Consider the following 21,413-nt stretch of genomic DNA (forward strand, 5'->3'; position numbering starts at 1 on the left):
AGGATTCATCCATAAATATCTGTACAAAATATGAACAGTAATCCATCAAAACGTTGCAACAAGATATTTGTTGTGGCATCTGGACTGTGAGAACTAAAATGTGTGATTTATAGGAGGATAATGATAATCCGAGGTATAAAATAAAATTGTTATTGATCCTCTTTATGAAAACACCTCTGTGTGCTTACTTTGACATGTGTCATATAACATTTAAATTACTACACTTGAGAAAAAGAAGTTAATTATTCTCCATAACACCTGTGAGGATATTCCTGAGTGGTGATCCCAGTGATGTGAAAGGTGATGAGGGAAGTCCAGTTACAGTAGAGCGCCAAATTAGAAACAAGGGAGGCTCAAACTTTTTTTTTTCTTTTCTTTTGGCTCGGTGAGTGAACATAACTGAGTAATCCCTGGAGTTTTACTACAGGTAGCGATCCTCTCCCACACTCCCAGAAAGAAACCTTTAATCTGACCACATGGCAGCAACTCCCTCCGACCCGCTGTGAGGACCTGTCCGTCTTCCAGAGAGATTAGGAGAGCAGGAATGTTAACCCGATGATGGTGATGATGATGATGATCAGCAGTGGAGGAAATCCTGAGACTGCTAATCTGCTGCTAAAATAGAAACACCACCAGAGAAACACTACTTCCAATCCAATATATATATTTCTCATTACTATCAACAGACTATACATTTTAAATGAGACTATTAACAGAACTTTTTATTCCTTTTGGAGTTTGTACAACCTGTTACTTCACCTGTCTTCAGATTAGGAAGAAGAAGATTAAGTGTTTAATGACTCTAAACAATTTAAGTCGACGAGTTAAGTGAATAAACTCTCTGAAACTTTCTGGATTATTGACCTGGCTTGAGTCTGACCAGTCCGTCCCATTACATTCACTTAACTGATCATACAGCAGTTTATTACTGTGAGTGTATAATGTGTATAACCAATAGTGAGGCATTAAATCCTAGAGTGAACTTGGAGGTAACGCTTTACGCTTTATTTACAGGCCATTAATTAAAGCAGAAGTAAGTGATATTTTTGTGTTAATATAAGTCTTAAATAGTTATATCTTCCGACAGCAATCACTTACATAGAGTGTTTGGTCTGAATCACGGGTCTGTCAGTCACTCTGCTCTGCTCTGAGCCGAGGAGAAAACATTTATCGTATCCTACAGTTTTTATCCAATGAGGAGAGAGAACGGCATGCAGGGCTGTGTGTGCAGCCAAGGGACGCCGTGAATGTGGCGACGTAGCGACGAGGACTGTTATGGTGCGTTCAAGGAAACTCGTTTTTTTCCGACCTGTGACGTCGTACCAGTTCGATCTGGTACATAGACTGTACAAAAAGACGTACTGGTACGATTTCACGGGTCGGAAGTTACGAGTGGCCGTTATAGTGACTTTCACCGGTAAAACAGGTCGGAAAAACACGAGTGGGTTGCCTGGAACACTACAAAGTCGTAAGTTGTGACTTGAAGCTGTAATTTATGATTTCAAAAGCCTGCCTGGAACGCAGCATTAGCCAAAACGACCGGATCACTCACTTCTGCTTTAAGTGATAATGTCAAGAAATAGCCTATGGTCATTTGCATAGTAATGTCATGTTTTTCATAAAAGGCAAAAGATTACACATGCTTTTCATGCTTTGAATTTATTGGGAAATATTTCTACGCAATCAATTGTTATTTCTTGGCTATATATCTCGCCATTACTATGATATTGACTGTTATTTCTTGGCTATTTCTTGACATTATCATGAAATTAATGGTCTGTAAATTAAAGGGCTACCACCTTGGAACAAAATATGACTTTCTAAATGTTTGAGAGGTATTTTGTATTTTGTATTTGAAGCTCCACTTCTTTTCTGGAGCTTTTGACCATGCACGACTTTCTTCACTTTGCCCATGCTTGGTGTTCGTCATATGACCTATTTACTACTTTACTGCTAACTTATTATGAAATCAAGTTATGAACAACATAAATAGTAACTTTAAAGTACACAGAGATGAAAAGAAATATCCATATATAAAATCATGGGCCACTATGATGACAAGAAGAAATTGATGAAGATATAATGACCATCATTTCCTGTTAATTTCCCAGGAAGTCTCCTGAATATAATTTCTTATTCTGGTTCTAATTATGGATTACAAAGACAAATTTTACTTTGATGAATTCATAGGCTGCTTTTGATTTCAGGAGGAACTTCACTGAGAGAAGAGACGTCTTATTGCTCCATGGTGAATGTCATCTCGCCCTAAAATCAGGGCTACGACCTTCCAGCTGATAAGATGAATATTTAATGACCTGAAGAGAAGGTGCAGCTGTAAAATGAACTATAAATGCAGATAAATGTAGTGTCAGGCCTGTAAAACAACATGTTTTATGATTTAGGAGTAAAAATGTTGAAGTTAGCAAATAGAAATCGGCAGTAAGGGCGAGGAATGAGTGAAAGGACTGTGTGATGAGCGCAGTGTTTCTTTACTTTACTTCTTTACATTGTATATGATTGCTTCTTGGAGCTGTGAAGGCGCTGAGTGAAAGACTTTGGGTTAATGTTTCACTCATCGCCTCCCTCACCGACCTCTCAGACTTTGATCATGGAGTTGATTGGGTTCAACCAGCAATAATGAATTCCTCACTGATAAAAAAACCTGCAGGAAGGGAAAAGAGGAGATCAACCCCAAACACAGCCTCCTCTCATGATCAGTCTCTACCCATCCACCCTTATGTAATCTGCAGACAGTAAAGATAAGTGCTGCGTTTTAACACCTGTTATGACTTTCCACGTGCGCATTATCAACCATTATCAGCTGCTCGACCGCCAGTGTGAGGGGGACACGGCTGCCCCTCACATTACGACTGAAAGAGGAAAGTTAAACATTAGCAGAGTTGTTGTATGTAAGTTTGATAGACTGTTATCAGTTGTCAATAATTCTGGCTCTTTAATTTGAAGCAATGTAAAAAAAAAACATATTTTATTTATAAAATATTATAATAGAACACTTAAAGGTAGTTAATAAAACTATAATAATGTCTTTTTATATGTAATGTTACCCTACAATTCATTTTTGTTTTCAGTTATGCTTGTAAATCACTGCAAATATGGCATCAATTCAAAAGTATGATGAAACCCTGCATGATACAGCATGCGAATTAAGTTGACCAATCATGTGATCAAAACAGGCTCCAGTGTTATCATTATTTCACAGTGACTCATCTGGATTTTGTCATGGGTAACGATGAAGCTGCAAAAAAACCCAGATTTCTGCTGCTCTGTTACACAATGTGTCTCTTTCCTCCTCTTCCTTTCTCCAGCTCAAAGAAAAGATTTGTGTGGTTATCTTTGGAAACAAACACACAGTCTTTCTCTGCTGGACCCCCCCCCCTCCTCCCCCATCCTGCCCCGCCCTCAGCAACATGCACACACACACACACACACACACACACACACACACACACACACACACACACACACACACACACACACACACACACACACACACACACACACACACACACACACACACACACACACACACACACACACACACACGTTATCATGATGATGTGTGAAAAATAACAGACTCACTCCTGGAAGAAGAAGAAGAGACAGTCCCTTTAAAAGCGATCCCACTGATTTGGTTTTCACACACACACACGTTTGTACAACAGTTGTTGTGAGGACACTCATTGACATAATGCTTTCCCGAGCCCCTTACCCTATAACCTGAACCATCCAAAACAAATGCCTAACCTTAACCATCACTCTTAACCTAATTTAAACCTAATTATTATAACCTAAAGTCTTAACCCTCAAACAGCCCTCTGAGAAAGTGAAGACCGGCCAAAATGTCCTCACTTTCCCAAAACGTCCTCACTCTGATGGTTTAAAACTCAAACTGGTCCTCACAGTACACACACACATGCACACACTGTGGATTATAATTAGATAAAAGCATTTCTCAGGCACTATTTCCGGCCTCTGTGATGTCAAGTTCCCTTTGGTTGAAACACATTAGATTATGACTTGAGCTTTTTTTCTTTTTACTTTTTAGCCACATCAGCAGCTTCAGGGATGGAAATGTCCACTCCACTTTTGTCCTGACTGAATATCCCATATTTTGTGACTATCAGTCTTTGCCTGTACTGTAGCACCACAGTGGAGTTGATGTTGTGAGATGATATAGACTGCACTAAGACATTCAGTACAGGTGTTTCCTTAAAGCAGAAGTGAGTGATATATTTGTGTTAATATAAGTCTTATATCTTCCGACAGCAATCACTTACATAGAGTGTTTGGTCTGAAACACGGGTCTGTCAGTCACTCTGCTCTGCTCTGAGCCGAGGAGAAAACATTTATCGTATCCTACAGTTTTTATCCAATGAGGAGAGAGAACGGCATGCAGGGCTGTGTGTGCAGCCAAGGAACGCCGTGAATGTGGCGACGTAGGGACGAGGACTGTTATGGTGCGTTCAAGGAAACTCGTTTTTTTCCGACCTGTGAAGTCGTACCAGTTCGATCTGGTACATAGACTGTACAAAAAGACGTACTGGTACGATTTCACGGGTCGGAAGTTACGAGTGGCCGTTATAGTGACTTTCACCGGTAAAACAGGTCGGAAAAACACGAGTGGGTTGCCTGGAACGCTACAAAGTCGTAAGTTGTGACTTGAAGCTGTAATTGTGATTGATTTCAAAAGCCTGCCTGGACCGCAGCATTAGCGAAAACGACCGGATCACTCACTTCTGCTTTAATATTATCAGGATGTGTAATGTGAGGTACATTAATCATATGGTGGAGCTGAGGGACTTTGGATTTGGAGGCGTGTTTGTTTCATGTTTTGTGTCATTTTACTGTTTTGATTCCTGTTTTATTTTGAAGCCAGTGTCCTGTCTTCCTGTTTGCTCCCTGTGAACTTTACCTATTGTGTCTCACCTTTGTTGATTTCCCCACCTGTGCTTTGTGTCTCCTGACCTCAGTGTGTTCCCATTGTCTTTGTTGTGTTGTGTCGCCTGTTGTCTATATGCCCGGAGCTCTAGTGGTTTCCCCGTGTGTTCCTGAGCTCCTGTAAGTCCAATAATGTAGTTTTGTTCCTCCTATACCAGTTTTTGTGAAGTCTGCATTTTTGGGTCCAGTCATCTGCTAATCGTGACAGCTTGGAGTTTGCATCCCACTCAAAATTGTTGCTTAAGTCCACAAGATTTGTAGAAGAGGAGCTAGTTTTCTGATAATAAATGTGTGAAAGGTATTTGCTGTAATAACAACGTATTGTGTCTTTATTAGTAAGTGTAAATGTAAGGTAGTATGGTGGAGCTGAGGGCTGAGCACATTCAGCTCGATAGCTCAATGGGTAATGACACAAATAGTCTGGTTTATGAGTAAGTTCACTTTTCGTTTGTATTAAAGACTAAAACTATATTGGCATATTGGTTTCATGCTATTCAGCTGATAGTTGGTGGCAAAGATCCTGCAAAGAACTCAATAATGTGCTAACAAAAGCAAAGAAGGAGACTGATAGGATGTAAACAATACATAATATAAAATATTTTCATAAATATGCTTCATAGACATTTTATAAAAGAGGAAATGGACATCAAATGGGCATCTGTGGTCAAACAGAGAAACTGTTTATTCACAATAAATCTGAGCTGAACAAATGTTGGTCTCCTCTGTGTTCAACCACATAACAGGGTTTAACAAGTAACCAGTGTTCAGTCTCTAAACCTAAGAATAGAACAAGTTGTTTGTATTTGTCATTGCTAAAGTGATGATAAAACCTGGCCTGGTTTATGGAAGTATAAAACACCAAGTGGAAGTATGTAACCAGTTGAAAGCTGCATTTTCCTGCTGCTGCTGTCCTGACATGAACTGGGTGGGAGACGAGGAGTCCTCACACAGGCAGCTCAACATCTGGGTTGTTATTATATCATTCAGAAACAACACACCGATAACACATTTTCTTCTTCTGGGATAGTCTGTCATAGTGTTTATCAGGCAAAATGTAGGCTATAATTGGCTTTTGGGAATCTTCATGGACATTTCCCCCCACTTGCTAATATGGTATACGCCAAACAGCAATTGACTGAATGATAAATAAATAGAGTAATATATAGCTAGGGACCTAATTTATGTAGATTGTAGCCACTGTCAAGCCATGTAGCTAGTCCAGATTGATTAAAACTCATGTTTTTCTTGAAGTTAAGGTTAACTGCCAACCTATTAGTGAAAAGCTTGAGATATATTCTAAGCATATATTGTCTTAATGCTGTGAAACTAGCTTTGAAAAAATTGAGGGAAAAAATAACTAAACTTGTGCTAACTGATCAATTATCAGTAGGCCTACCTCAAAATGTATCATTCAAACCAGATACATCATCATATTGCAGTTATTTTTGACTATATCTGCAGTGTCTGTCAATCATTAAAATAAAACAAAAACATTTGATGTTGATGGAGCAACTGACAGTCAAAACTGGTCAGTTTCTTCAGGACCAAAAGACGCATTAAGAAAAAAACAACAACATTTGGCACAAGTGTTACATATGTGTGGGCCAATGTTTTCCTGGGCTTTGTTTCTTTACTTGTAGCTACCTGAAGTGAGAGACAAACAGAACGAGGTAAAGAGGTCATGGTGCTCCAACATTATGTAGGACAAACAGGTTCTCAGATGACTGTGCAGCGACCAGCGACTCACTGCAGACGAGTCATGCTGCGATTGTTTGCAGAGTTATCTAAAGACACACACTGGCTTTCAGACCAAATCAATTAGTCAGTAGCTACTTATGTTCAAATTCCTGGGCCAAAGAGACAACGTAGACACAGAGAGTGAAGTCCATAGGTTTTTGCACGGAGGAATTTCATTTCTTGTCTTTCATTTCATTGCATCTCCAGCCATCTGGCCCTGCAATATGGCCGTGTAACAGGCAGAGAGTCCGGCCTCGGGCTGTCTCTGCCAGACCGACTCTATACGGCTGCAGGCTAACACACTGAACTCAGCTCAGTCGGGTGGGCAGGGAAAACTGGGATAAGATTTATGTAACATATTCTTATAGGACAGTGTGCCATCGCTCTGTGGATTAAGATTTTTAAATCAAACATGAGAAGTGTCTCTCACAGCTTGTTGTTGTTGGTTTTAGTGCTGCTGAAGTGTTTTGAATTCACTGTCACTGATTTACTTTAGGCTACCTGATGAACACAGTGGAGCGTTTAACAATAGAGCTTAACTAGGCTACTTCAATAAGAGAGTTTGAGAGATCATATGCACATAAAATAAAAGGCTATTTGTAGGTTTTCTCTGTGGTTTCTTGCTGGGAACAGGTGGTTGTTGTTTGGCATGTTGTTGGCCATTGTTATAATATATGACCTGTCCTCAGGACGTAGCACAGTGTAGGCTACAGCTGGTTGCTATTTGAAAACAAAAAACAAACAAAAAACATGACAGACAAAAAGTTAATATTGGCATTGCTTTCTAATGCTGGTGAGTAAACAAATGAAATTTGATGTTGAACTCATGATAAGGAAACAGCTGTTGAGGACATCAGCTGTGTAGCGATAGCAAATGACCTGCTAACATGGATCCAGGAGGCCGTTAGCTTAGTTAGCTTAAAAACCAGAGAAAATAAGCTCCAAGTTTTTAAACTATGCCCATATTAGTCCATCTAAACTCTCTAAAGTTGACACCCTGTGTTTTGTGTCAACTTTAGAGAACTGACACCCCTGTGTTTTAATAATTAACATATGTAGCCTAAATATATATGTTAATTATGTAGCCTACAAGAACACAAATGTAAATGCAAAGATTTGTGGTTCCTCAGTGAAGCATCAAGCTGAGATGCGACACAGATGAGGTGCAGAGCAGACAGACCAACCGTTGTCCCTCAGGGAGGAAAAAAAAGTTACACAACTGAACTCCAGACAAGATACAACATGTTTATTAGTGAGTTTTAAAGGTGCAGGACAATGTGCTGCTGAACTGCCAGCCTGGCTGCTTCTAGCCTTTGTGCTAAGTGATGCTAATTAATTCCCATGTGTCATAAACTCAAACATAAGCGTGACATTGATCATCCAGTAATTAATCAAACTTTTTGACCTCATGTCAGCTGAAGCTCATCATTTAATTAAATCTAATTTAATGGACATTGTGCTGCAGTTAAAGCATTTTTAAACCCTCAAACAAAAACTTTATAATCTTGAGGTGTCCAATGACATTAAATGTAGTTTAATTTAAATTTCTTAACATGTCAAACAATTTCTTTAAACTGATTTAAAGTGTGCATGCTGCCATTGTCGCAAGAGAACAAACCCATACTGTAGGTTGTATAGTTATGGTAGTAAACGGTGTCAAGTACTTTGAACCTGCAGATGTTGCACTTATAGGACATCATGGGATGTTACTGAGCTTAATTTTTACAGTTTCTTTACACCTGTCTGCTTATCCAACAGTTCACACTGTGATGAGTTGTGGGAGTTTTCAGCTCCCAGTGCAGATTCACTGACCTTAGTCCGCAGTCCACAGAGGCTTTTCTAGTGAAATGGGACGCTGGACAAAGGCCAATGAAAAAGGGGATGTCAGCAAATCAGAGGGTTTTTTTTCTTTTCTTTTTTTCTCTCTCTCTCCCTCTCCCTCCCTCTCAGTGCACTCATGTGATCTGCGCCCCTGAACTTCCTTCCCTACAGTCACACACCAGAGGGCTGCTTGGTAGCTACTTTGCTGCCGAGACAATTTAAATTCCAGTCAGATGTTAAAGAACATGCCTGTTATTGCACGGCTTTGCGATTACGTAAGGAAAGTTTCAACAAGGGTGTTTGTTGAGTCAGTCAAGGAAGGGACTGCGGGCACATGAAATATGAAGAAACTCTTTTAGTTTGCAGCAGTAAATAAAATGATGAAACACATCACTGACATTCACATGTTAGTAATCTGTTACTGCCCTTCAGTTCACTTGTCTTTCCTTTCTTTCTTTTTCCAAGAACTACCCGTACTTCTCCTCATGACCCTGCACATGTGAAATGCTGCACCTTTTTTCTTAACTTCGGCAAAAGTAGCAACAAATGCTTCATTGTAGTGAGCACAACACTGTTGAGTCTCATCAGCAAAATGTACTAAAATATCTCAGTAAACATTCTCATGCAGTACAATGGCCCCTAATGTAAACATAGTAATTTATATAATAAGTTAAACCAACAGTTTATGTAACAGTGATATAGATTGTAGTTTACTGTAGCTTTGCTGCTAACTACCTTAAACCTGTACTGAAGTGTAAATGTGCAATACCATTGATACAGTATGTGGATTAGAGAAGGTAAATAAATAAGGATGAGAATATTATTAAGTTTGTAAATGTCTAGAATATGTATACAGTGTATAGTACTCTTGAAAGGGCAGTGGTATAGTATAGTATAGTATAGTGCAGTATAGTATAGTAACTATAGCATAGTATATAGTATAGCGTAGCTTAGTGTAGTATCGCATCATATTGTATCGTACGTAACTGTACCACACTAGACTACACCACATATGCTACTGTACTATATAGTATTGTATAGTATGGTATGGTATGGTGTGGAATAATATAATGGAATAACTGAATATATTGACAAATTCAGACTTTGTTTGTCTTGATCTTGAGAAAACTCATCACACAACAGAGAGAAAAGGGAAAAACATGTTAATACAGGGAAAGAAAACCTGTTGTCATCATGAAATAGGCCTTAAACGTCACAGTGACTGTTCAGTGTGTTGCTCATCATGTGACTGTTACTCAGTTCACTTTAGTGATGAGTGCACAAAGCCTGACACATGTGTGTGTGTGTGTGTGTGTGTAGGGGGGCTCTACTTGAACCAGTCTGATAACGAAACAAAGCTCACATTCAGCTCTGTCTGTGTCTGCGCTTCATACGTCATTGTTGTTTCTCTGTGGACGAGTCAAAAGGAACTTTTATGTTTTAATGTGCAGTGTGAATTCAATGCACAAGTTAGGACATAACGTCCTGTTGAAGCCCTGTTTCCTCTTTTTCATTGTTGTGGCAGTCCGGTAAAGGGATGTATAGGTTTATGTATTAATATTTGTTCAGTAGGTGAGGCAGTGAGATGTTTATTTGATCAAACTTGTCAGAGCTTTTCATCTCAAGCCCCGTTCCCTCTTTTTCATTGTTGTGGCAGTCCGGTAAAGGGATGTACACTGTAGGTTCATGTATTAAGATTTGTTCAGTAGGTGAGGCAGTGAGATGTTTATTTGATCAAACTTGTCAGGGCTTTTCATCTCAAACCCCGTTCCCTCTTTTTCATTGTTGTGGCAGTCCGGTAAAGGGATGTATAGGTTCATGTATTAATATTTGTTCAGTAGGTGAGGCGGTGAGATGTTTATTTGATCAAACTTGTCAGGGCTTTTCATCTCAAGAATGTGAAGAATGAGCTCTCAAAACAAAAACATTGATCCCCCGTCCACACACACCCAGGATCACCTTATTCTCCACCCAAAACCGGCTTTGATGATTATTATCCCAATAAACGGATATGTTACAAAAGAGATAAAGAAATAAAAGAGACCAGCAGCAGCAGCTTGTGAGGATCTGAGCAGCAGCTAACGTGGTGGAAACCTTCCCTCTAGTGGTGCGTTTGAGTAATGACAAAATACTGGCACATATAATTGGTTATTTACAGCTTTAGCAATAAATATATATAAATTAAATAAAGAATGAAGAAAAAAATCATCACATGAAATTGAATTAAAAGGTAAAATTAACTTTAACAGTCTTAGATTAATTTTATTCACTTTTGATGTTAACTTAGTTCATGAAATCAATTAGTGTCAAGTATTTATTAAATTGACTTAAATAAACTAAATGTAGTAGTTCAATAAAAGTAATAGCATTTCTGTTTTACGGTAATTGATTGATGATTAATGAAATTAGATATGAGTGAAATTAACTTAATTGAGTGAATTATTATTTATGAATATGATGAGCAAAATCACTTTGGGCGATATTAATTAAATTTGGCTCAATGAAATTAATAAAATTCCACAAAATAAAGCCAAGAGAAATTGAACCTATTTTTTCACATAAAAGAAGAAGATGTGGATGTTTTTTCAGTTCAATTACGTAAAGCAGAAGTAAGCGATCCGGTCGTTTTGGCTAACTTCCTGTCAGCAGATGGAGTTAGCAGTCCCCGCCCTCGTCCCTACGTCACCACATTCACGCGCATCCCTTGGCTGCACACACAGAGAGGACCGCCCCTTTATGCCGTTCTCTCTCCTCATTGGATAAAGGTTGTAGGATACAAGGAAAGTTTTCTCCTCGGCTTACAGCAGAGCAGAGTGACTGACAGACCCGTGTTTCAGACCAAACACTCTATATAAGTGATTGCTGTCGGAAGATATAACTATTTAAGACTTATATTAACACAAATATTCCGCTTACCTCTGCTTTAATAGAATAATCACTGAGCCATTGTTTGGCCATTTACCTCTTTGTGATACTGCATTGTGTACTGAAACACCATAAATGCATAAATATATTGTTATTGAAAGAGCACTTCAATAAATTATATACAAATTTTAATGTATTTTGGCAGTCAGACACATTCAAAAGTGGGTTTTGTTAGATTTTTTGTTGATTAAAAAATACTGATGACCTCTTAATGGTCCTGATGCAGTGAACTCTAACTGCCTGGCAACAACACTGTGGGTCAGTCAGTGTAAACACAATGACCTCACTGAACCGCCATATGCGCCGTGGACACAAGCACAAACACTTGAGATGATATGAAGTGGGGGGTCTAAAAGCTTGTGTCGTTGTGCGTCAGAAGAACACACAGGTGCCAAACCTCACCAAACAACATCAGCGGCCGGTGACGCACCGTCAGAGCCCCCGCGGCTGCTCGCTCCTCTCCTGCTTGTTCAGGGGGGTTAACATGGGATTGATGGAGGGAATCACTTTAGAGGATTAGTGCTGACTATCTGTTTGGATTACAGGGAGATCTCACCTGCCCATATGTCACCTTCCTTCGAGCGGAGCTGGACTCACAGCTTCAACATGGAGGAGGCCTGACTCACTCTGTCTGGATATTTATTTATTCAGACAGATTAAAAACATGACTCTATCGCTCTGGACTGTGTGGCCTGTCTCCTTTATGTACTATACTGCATATAAACACTGTTGTACTATACAGAATGGGCATCTGGGATGTAATAAAGGCTAAATCCACCCAAACCTTACACCTTACATAGCCTTATCCTCCATGAGGGAACAAAATTCAGATACAATACAGTGTTAGACTAATAGTTATTAGGTTAGTATAAAGGCCTTATAATGACTTTAAGATAATAAATCTTCTTCCATTGGGTAAACTGTCTTCAAGGTGAAGTAAAGACGAAAAACTTCACAATAAAATAATTCAGATACAACATAATGTTTAGTTCATTAGGCCCTCTTTACATAATGCAACAATCAGATAAAACAACATTTTTGGTGCTGACCAGGGCCGTTGCTAGTAATTCTGGGCCCCCCGGAAAAAATAATGAAGTGGGCCCCCTATGTATTATTTATTTATTTATTTCAACCAGGGCAACGATAACTTAATACTTCTTCAGTGTGTCTCATGAAACTGTTGGTTTTGTTGTTTCTAATGTCATATCATGTGAAATGTAGTGTAGTGTTAGAGTAGGGCGAGCGACCTGTATTGTTTCTAGTGAGGGGCAGTGCGTTTTATTTCTCAACACAGGAACGATCTTGAATTATAATCCAGCAATGATGCAGCATTAGTATGAGTATTAGTCATCATGGTTATATAGATAATAATTTAGTCATATAAACATTAGGCTGCTTGTCATCAGCTTTCTCCCCTGTGCAGCGGCCTCGGTGTTGACAGATTTGACATTTTAGTCATGGTTTTCAGTATTTTAATGTATCCTTACGAAAATATTCCAAGAGAAACCTATATACAGTAGGCGATGTATAAATAAGTCACTGGTGTAATATAATAATAACTGTTTGGTTTCATGACTCTTTCAGGATCCCCGTTCGGTTAATGCTGACTCACTGTAACACTGTCACTGTTATTATAACAAAGTGTGATAAGTTAAAATCTCTGCTATGACCTTGTGTGTGTTGTTGTGTGCTTCTATCCGCTCATTGGCAAATATGTGGGGATGATGAACAGCAGCGGAGTCGGTGTGGGAGTGTTATTTTATTTTCTATTATCAGATGCTGCCCCCGGTGAATTTAATGATTTGAACTTGTTTTGTTATTTTAATTCAAGAGCAAACCAGATAAATTGATATTCTGTGGGAAAACACATGCAGTGGTTTTTTTTTTTTTACTGTTTACATTGGTGGATGTTGATGTTTCTGCAGTGACTAAACCGAGTTCATAGTTCATCCAGCTTGTTATCTCGCAGTGTAACAGTGAGCTGGAGGAGAAGAAGGAGAAGGAAGGAGAGGAAGAGGAGGAAGAGGAGGAAGAGGAGGAGGAGGAGGAGGAGGAGGAGGAGGAAGATGGTGCATGTGTTGGAGGTGTGACAGAGATGTTAAGGTTTTGAGGTTATAGCTGCTCACACCTACACACTGAATAAACCAACAAACCTTGATATCCACCTACACAACGACTGCACAGTCAATCTGGACTTCTTCTCCATCACACACACACTGACACACACTGACACACACTGACACACACACTGACACACACACTGACACACATTTCCTCCTCCAGCAATTAGCACTTTTCCAAGCCTCCTATAATTCATGCGCGCCTGTTCTGGAGCCGGTGAGACTCATTATCCTGGGGGGAAGTTAATTCACACAGGCTGCATTGCACGTCTGACCTCTTGCAGATGTTTGCACCACTCGCGCCTCTTATAGCTACGCCGGCTGTCGTCACGGCCTGTTGAGCCCACACCACACCACACCACATCACACCGCACCGCGCTGCACTAACCACTAACCACGTCCTCGAATAAACAACACTCTCTCTGATTTATCTTCTTCCATCTCGTTTGCTTCAAACCCACTCCTGTCCTCTCTATCTGCCTCTTCATCGCTTAGTCTCTATCTCCCTTTCAGCTGATGGAGCTTATTGTGGTGGACACACACAAGAAAGAAAGGCTTAGGAGCATCGCTATGGCAACGGCGAATCGTAAAAAAAAAGAAAAAAAAGAAGCTACACTGACTGGGGCACTTCATCAGGATAGGAGGCCGTGATGATCCACTAGCTGCATGGCTCCCATTGAAGATGCTGCTCCCAACAAGTACAGGCAGGCCACAGAGGCTCCTGGGAGGAGGGGGAGGAGGAGGAGGAGGAGGGGGGATGGAGAGAGAGAGAAAGAGAGAGAGAGGTGGAGATAATACTGTCAGGCTGTAAGAAGACAGGAGAGCGAAGAGAGAGAGAGAGCGAAGAGAGAGAAAGCACTTCTCCTCCCTCTCTCTCTGTTTTCCAGTCAGCCGGTCTCGTCTCTTCAGTTCCCACCGAGCCGCCAGCCCGTCTGCTCTCTGAGGACTTTTCTTATTCTAGTGCTCACACTCGTTTTTTTTTTTTTTTTTTGTCTCCTGTGGAATCTGAGACAAAAACTTAAGGAGAAAGAAACAGAAAACAAGGAAGAAGGTAAGAATTTGTCCCTTCTTCTTCTTTATTCTTTCTCCCCGTCTCTTCCTCCTCCTGCTGTTTACTCTCCATCCTGCTTTCGGAGTAAACAGCAACAGATTGAACCAAAGACCGCTGTGTGACCCTGGGACTAAAGTAGCAGAGCATGAATGAAAAATCATGGGTGCAAGGTGATATTATTGATAAAAACAGGAAGTTTTAAAAATCTTTTATGTTATCTACAAGAAAAAACAACAACATTTAGTTGAATCCCACTTAAGAATTTGCTGCTTTTCTTGTCTGTACATTGTAATATTTCTGTTTAGTGCACAACAAGATGGACGGAGACACCACCTGGGACGCTCTGTTAGAAGTATTATGGATATTTTTTTTGGTTTTCTAACGTTTTACAGACTAAAGGATTAATCATCCTTATAAGAAAATAATTTCCTGTTTAATAATTGATAATAGTAAAAGCCTGTGCTTTGTATTTATCTATTCCACTCATTTATCACTTGTTTAAAAGACTAAATTCACTAGAAAACATTAAAATTCATGTTATAATGGGTTTCTTGTGTGAATAGATGTAAACTTTTACAAGGAAAAGGAAGTGATGTTCATGTGTCATGTGTCATGGTTTTGCTGTAATTGATTACACTATGATCTACAAGAGTCTAAGCCTACAGGCCGATTTATTTACACTTTAGAGAAGGACATATGCTGAATTAGCTACTGACAGTTCTTTTCTTGGTGTGTACCGGTGACAGCTGTCAAGGGATTTATTTTCATATGGAAAACAAAATCTTAAAAACTCTGAAAAGACCCAGCTCCCGTCCCATTAAATCCACATCATCTGGTCACTTTAAGACAGTTGTTGTGAGTCATAATTGTGAGACAGAGAAGTGATATTTGTGAGTCGAGGCTCGTGTGTTCACGGGCTCCATCTTGAAGGGTTAATCAGCTCAGGGTTAAACAGTCGGGTGCTGAGGTAAGAGGGCCGCTGCTAATCTCACTGTGTCGCTTTATTGTGAAACCTTTTCTGTGCACGGGCTGATAATCACAGCAACACACACACACACACACACACACACACACACACACACACACAGCAACATGTGGTTTGACGGACAACCGATTAATAGAGAGACAGTTACAAAACCAAACACTTACTAACAGACGACCATTTACAGACTGAGGAGATAATAATGAGACGATCATGTTACTGCTGCTTTATAAAACTATATAATTGATTAGTTGTCTAAACCCAGAGCTCAAGGTGCTTAATTCCTGAAATCGCTCTGCTTTTAGCTCCGGGCTGCAGGCAGCTAATGATCATTTCATTATCATCATTTCTCTGATGGTGGAAAAACAACCAAGAGCCTGTGGTTGCTTTTTAAAACGTAGCCCACTGTTGTGCGCTAAAATATTCAGTTACAGTGAAGCAGGGTTTCCTCACATTTTAGCATTTGGTGAAACAAATCGATTATGAAAAAATAGTTTTTGATTATATTATATAGTATCATGAACCTCATTTTATATATTCATTAATTCACTATTTTATATAACTGTGTATTTGACCTGAAGCTGATTATCACAAAAGAAAAGATCTTCACATTGAAGAAGCAGGAATTAGGGATCGTTTAGCACGACTTAAACAATATTGATTAGATATCATATAGATTGTTGCTGATAAATAATCTAGGTCAATTGACCGATATATAAGCTCATGTCTTTTAATGTAGCTCTCTCCAAAGTGCATGTGAAGCTTAAACCTTTTCTTTTGAGCTGAACGACTCACAGCACATTCATCAGTGGCCTGCTCTCTTGGGGTTTTCATGCTTTCATCATGAACAGTGAAGCAAAACAAAAGGATTCACTATTGATCGGATTGAATGCAGCATCTGTGGGAGCGAACGTGACACCTGTCGAACAAAGAGCCGATGGAGGCAGAGACAGACGGAGACAGACTTCAGAGGACATCGTTAATTAATTATTCCAACTTATGCAAACACACGCAACATGTTCACTGTGTTATGAATAGAAATAAACTGAGACAGTCTTGAAAAACAAATATGCTGTTAGAGGCCTCGTATGTTCAGTGGTTACAGCCTGTTGTTGTTAATTTTATTCTATTGTTCTTAAATTCTGCAAAGTGCAGACAAAAAGAGTTAAATTACTGTTTAACCTTTCCAAAAATGTCTCATTCAGCTCATTAATAAAAGCAGCAAACCTAAACTCTGGGCCAACAAGAACAAAAAAAGCAGTGTGCACTCATCCTTCATCATCCACACCATACAAATAAAAAAGCTCATAAAACTCCAAAATTCAAGGTAACTGGCTGCGATAGATTTTTGCATTTTGAGTCTGAACTAAAGTCTTTAAGGTTTGAAGAAAAAGACATAAAAGTAAGTGAACAAATGATCTTTTGTTGAGGTAACTTATAAAGTAGTTGAAATAACTTAAAGTCTTGAATTTTGCCAAGTTAAGTTGTTAAATGAGATCGACTTTAACCAAGAAACTTGAAAAAGATAGATGAAATAAATAGCTTTTTGTAATTTCCAACACAACAAAATATTTTCTGTTAAGTTAACTGAAAAAATGTTGTTAGGCTAACAATTTTAAGATTTCATTTTTAGAGTGCAGTGACTTAATTGAAAATAAAACAACTCATTCTTGTCACTATCGTCCTGTGATCTCACTGTGATGCCTTGTCTCGCTCCCAGCAGGGCGCCGTGAGGGAGGACAGGGCCATGGCCTCCTGGTTCAGCTGGAACGAGCCGTACTACCGGAGCCCGCGGCGCGACCCGGCCGACGTGGTCACCGACACCCTGATGCTGGAGTTCAGCTGGCAGCAGAAGGAGGCCGAGCGGCAGCAGAGGGAGCGGGAGAACGAGTACCGGCGCCTGAAGACCGGCGTGGACTACAGCTGGCTGGCCAACACGCCTCGCTCCTCCCACAGCATCAGCACCGGGGAGCGGCTCGGCCTGGAGGACCTGTGCGCCAAGGTGCCGCCGTCCTGCTGCGGCCTGGTCATACTGAAGTAAGGACACACTGACATGACACAAAAAATACAGACAAACGCTGCAAGAACTAGAGTGTAACGTGACGTCATCCTTAAATGAAATATGATGCATTTGTTCACATAAAACTACAGGTTCCCACATTTTCTGGCTTGTACGAATAAACCAGTGTTTGATTTGGGCCCCAGTGAGTTTAAGGTTCAAAGAGGTAAAATTATCCAATAGTCTATTAATATTTTACAATAATAAGAACAAGAAAATGTCCTCATCAGTTGTAATCTTTGTCGACAAAGGGATCAAACAGGGTTAGTTCAACATTTTGGCAAATTGGCCCATTACCATAATCCCTATAGTTTTAGGAGTAGGTTCGTTACCTTTAATTGTTAGTGCAAGCTATTTTTAGATGGGCGGAGCAGAGCCGCGAGCTGCTTGTGGTGGACAAGTTGTGACCTGCACATTCACCACGCTATGAGATAATAACGGTATGTTAAGAGACAGAGTTGTTTTCGAGGTAAATGCAGAGACTGCTTGCTGAAAAACTGCCCCCGATGGAAACACGCATCTGCGTTTTTGCATGAATTTACCTCGAAAACAACTCTGTCTCGTATCGTTCAGTTATTATCTCATAGCGTGGTGAATGTGCACCTAAGACTATAGGGATTATGGCAATGGGCCAATTTGCCAAAATGTTGAACTGTCCCTTTAAGGAGTCACATTTGTGTGTGAAATGAAAGACTGGTGGGAGGCTCAACCACCCACCAGCTTAGGCCGATGGCTGGCTCATCACATGTAGCTGGATGGGTCAGTAGGTAATGCCATTGACTTTGGATTTGGAGGCTGTGGGTTTGAATCCTATTCAGGGTTATGTGGTCATTTGACTTTAGAAGAGTTTATTATTCCTAAGGATGATGGCTGACTTTCCTGGGTTTGGTCTGGGTTGTGTCTACAGGCTACCACTGTCTCCCATCTCTGAAGGATTCACCACATCCACCTAGAAACAGTAGGTCAGTGGGTAAAGGCAGAATGGGGATTTGGAGGTAAACCCCACTGCACTCACAGACTTAGTAAATCTTACGTTGATTAACAAAGGAACAATAAAAATCTGTTCAAAACAGTTTCACTTTGACTAACTGATCAAATGGCCAAGCTGTCTGTCGTCCCACACACGACTCTGTAATGCTCTGGTTCCTTTAATCTGCAGCACAGCCGTCCTGAGCCAGTTTGAGCATCTGTTCACAGAAAGCTGCCGAGGTCTCAGGTGTCTTGTTAGAGTTTCACAGTTTTTTTTTGTTGTTGGGTGGGGTAAGGAGCAGTTGGAGAGGTGTTAATGTTGGTTAACAGTGAGGAGCTAAACACTGTGTGTGGAAGTCACACACAGACACACAACAGGGGCTAAGTGGAGCATGTTGTTGACATTTTAATCAGCTGCATGAAGGTGAAGTCCTCGTCATTAACTGGTGCTTCCTCTGAGAGGACACACTTTGGGTTTTTCCCAAATGTCAGACCATCCTGTTCTTTACTCTGAAACTCATTACCTTCTACAAATTGCCTGCTCATCCTTTCAGAAATTAATAAATATTTTTTTTTATTTTAAGTCAAATAAGTAAGAAATATGTAAATGGAAATATTTGCTTTTTTTGAGCTTTTAACAACATCCCATTGTCTCCCTGAGTTTGCTCATAACAGGACTGTGACCCTTGTGTTGGTCTTTGTTTTGCTTGTCATTTACCTTCAGTCAAAGTGTAATGCTTGGCCATTAAAGTGTATTATGTTTATCAAAGGGACTACATTTTCACAATTACATAGTGATTGTTTTAAATTGTGCTTTTAAAAACATTCATTTCTATTCTCATTGATAAAGACATCCTTTTTACTGTGTCGTCCACCATTAACAATAACAATGACAATGGTAAATGCACTATAATTAATGCCGCAAATGTGACCCACACAACATAATTTCTCCTTTCAGTGCCAATGTGCTTTGTCTCTGTGTGGCTTTAGGTGAAGAAAGGAGGCAAATCATTACTTGACTTGACTGGAGGCACTTACTGTGAAGCAGCTCCTCAAGCAGACGTCTATTTAAAGGCTTGTTAGGGCTTCAGCGCCTCTTGTTAGGAGGAGCAGTAATTGGGGGTTAGCAGGAGTGTGGTGGTCCTGCTGGTAGGACCGCCGTAAGGGCAATCAAACACTCGAGGCCCTGATGTTGTACTGATTTCTTTTGATTGATTGATTATTCTTTATTAGAGAAAAGAAAAGGCATGTAAAATGAATAACATGTGTCATAATGTCCCAAAAAACAAGACCAATATTCAAATTACGTATGCTTGAAAAGGAGCAGGAGGAAGCCGAGCTTTTCAGTTCCCACCCCTTATTCACTACTTCATCATTCCCTATTCAAAGCAAAACAAAATAAACCGTATACAAGCAAAAAAGTCAAAAGACTCACTCTCAGTTTATCACATTTTAAAGAGGCTTTACTATGCAAATGTTTTGATAATTTAGGTTCATGAGATCAGTACCATCAGGGATTATGGGAGCAGGGACAGTCACCCAAAGCAGAAAAGAGTGAGCCGGCTGGTTGACAAATAAGATGTAAAGAAGGTAATTGTCTCATGGTTCGTTGCTAAGACCCACACATTTGTCATTTGATACACTATTGTTTCAAATCAAGCCCAATGTGAAAAGAAAACTGTTTTAAAGGGATAGTTCAACATCTTGGCAAATTGGCCCATTGCAATAATCCCTATAGTTTTAGCAGTAGGTTCGTTACCTTTAATTGTCGGTGCAAGCTATTTTTAGAACGGCGGAGCAGAGCCGCGAGCTGCTCAGAGCTACGCTACGGAGGGTAATGGGATTTCTAGGTTTCCTTGGCAAATGCAGAGACTGCTTCCCGAAAATCAGCAGTTTTGTATGAATTTGCCTCTAAAACAACTCTGTCTGGTAACGTTCTGTTATTATCTCATAGTGTGGTGAATGTGCAGGTCACAACTTGTCCACCAGAGCGCTTTGGAGTTGTTGGATTGTGTATTTGATGAGGGAACCAAGAGATCCCATTACCCTCTGTAGCGTAGCTCTGAGCAGCTCGTGGCTCTGCTCCGCCGTTCTAAAAATAGCTTGCACCGACAATTAAAGGTAACGAACCTACTGCTAAGACTATAGCTAGGGATTATGGCAATGGGCCAATTTGCCAAAATGTTGAACTATCCCTTTAAAGTCAATTTATTTGAAAAAAATTGGAGAAATGTAGCCTACAACAAAATCAACAACTGTCCCACTCACCGTGTCTCTCACAGGTTCAGGGAGGTGATGCAGGCCAACGAGCCCGAGGCGCAGGAGGTGTCGGGGCTGTTCCGCTCCGTCCTCCTGGAGGCGCTGGACAACCTGAAGGAGGAGCAGGAGACGCAGCGCCTCGCCCGCCAGTGGAACAACAAGCGCGCCATGAGCATGTCCCTCATCAACTTCAAGTCCCGCATCAGGATCAACCCCTTCGGCAGCACCGTGGGTCTGACCTCGGCGGCCGAGGGGGCGGGGCTGAGCGACCTCAAGACGGTGTCGGCGGACGTGGAGAAAGGGATGGAGAGGGAGGAGCGGTCGCAGAGGGTGTGGAGCATGCCCGACTTCAGATACAAAGGAGCCAACAGCAGTAAGGTCGTCTGATGTTAAACATTTGAGACATTTGTGGGACGGATGCTGATGCTCAGGACTCTGCTGCTGCTGCTGCTGCTGCTGCCGTACGTCCACTTTGCACCGGACGAAGGAGGTTGAATCCCATCATCGTCCTCCTCCTTCTCTTTCAGTATG

At 40.5% G+C, this 21,413-nt stretch overlaps 1 protein-coding gene across 1 annotated transcript; it reads left to right on the plus strand.

The window, feature by feature from the left end:
* Positions 1-17,209: 17,209 nt before the first annotated feature.
* rd3 (retinal degeneration 3, GUCY2D regulator) lies at positions 17,210-21,269 on the plus strand (the record flags this gene model as incomplete). Its single annotated transcript, XM_084000732.1, has 2 exons — positions 17,210-17,632; positions 20,906-21,269. The coding sequence occupies exons 1-2, from the start codon at positions 17,343-17,345 to the stop codon at positions 21,267-21,269; spliced, it is 654 nt and encodes a 217-aa protein (XP_083856858.1). The 5' UTR covers positions 17,210-17,342.
* Positions 21,270-21,413: the final 144 nt, after the last annotated feature.

This window comes from Trachurus trachurus (assembly GCF_905171665.1).
Source record: "Trachurus trachurus genome assembly, chromosome: 24".
Taxonomy (NCBI): Eukaryota; Metazoa; Chordata; class Actinopteri; order Carangiformes; family Carangidae; genus Trachurus; species Trachurus trachurus.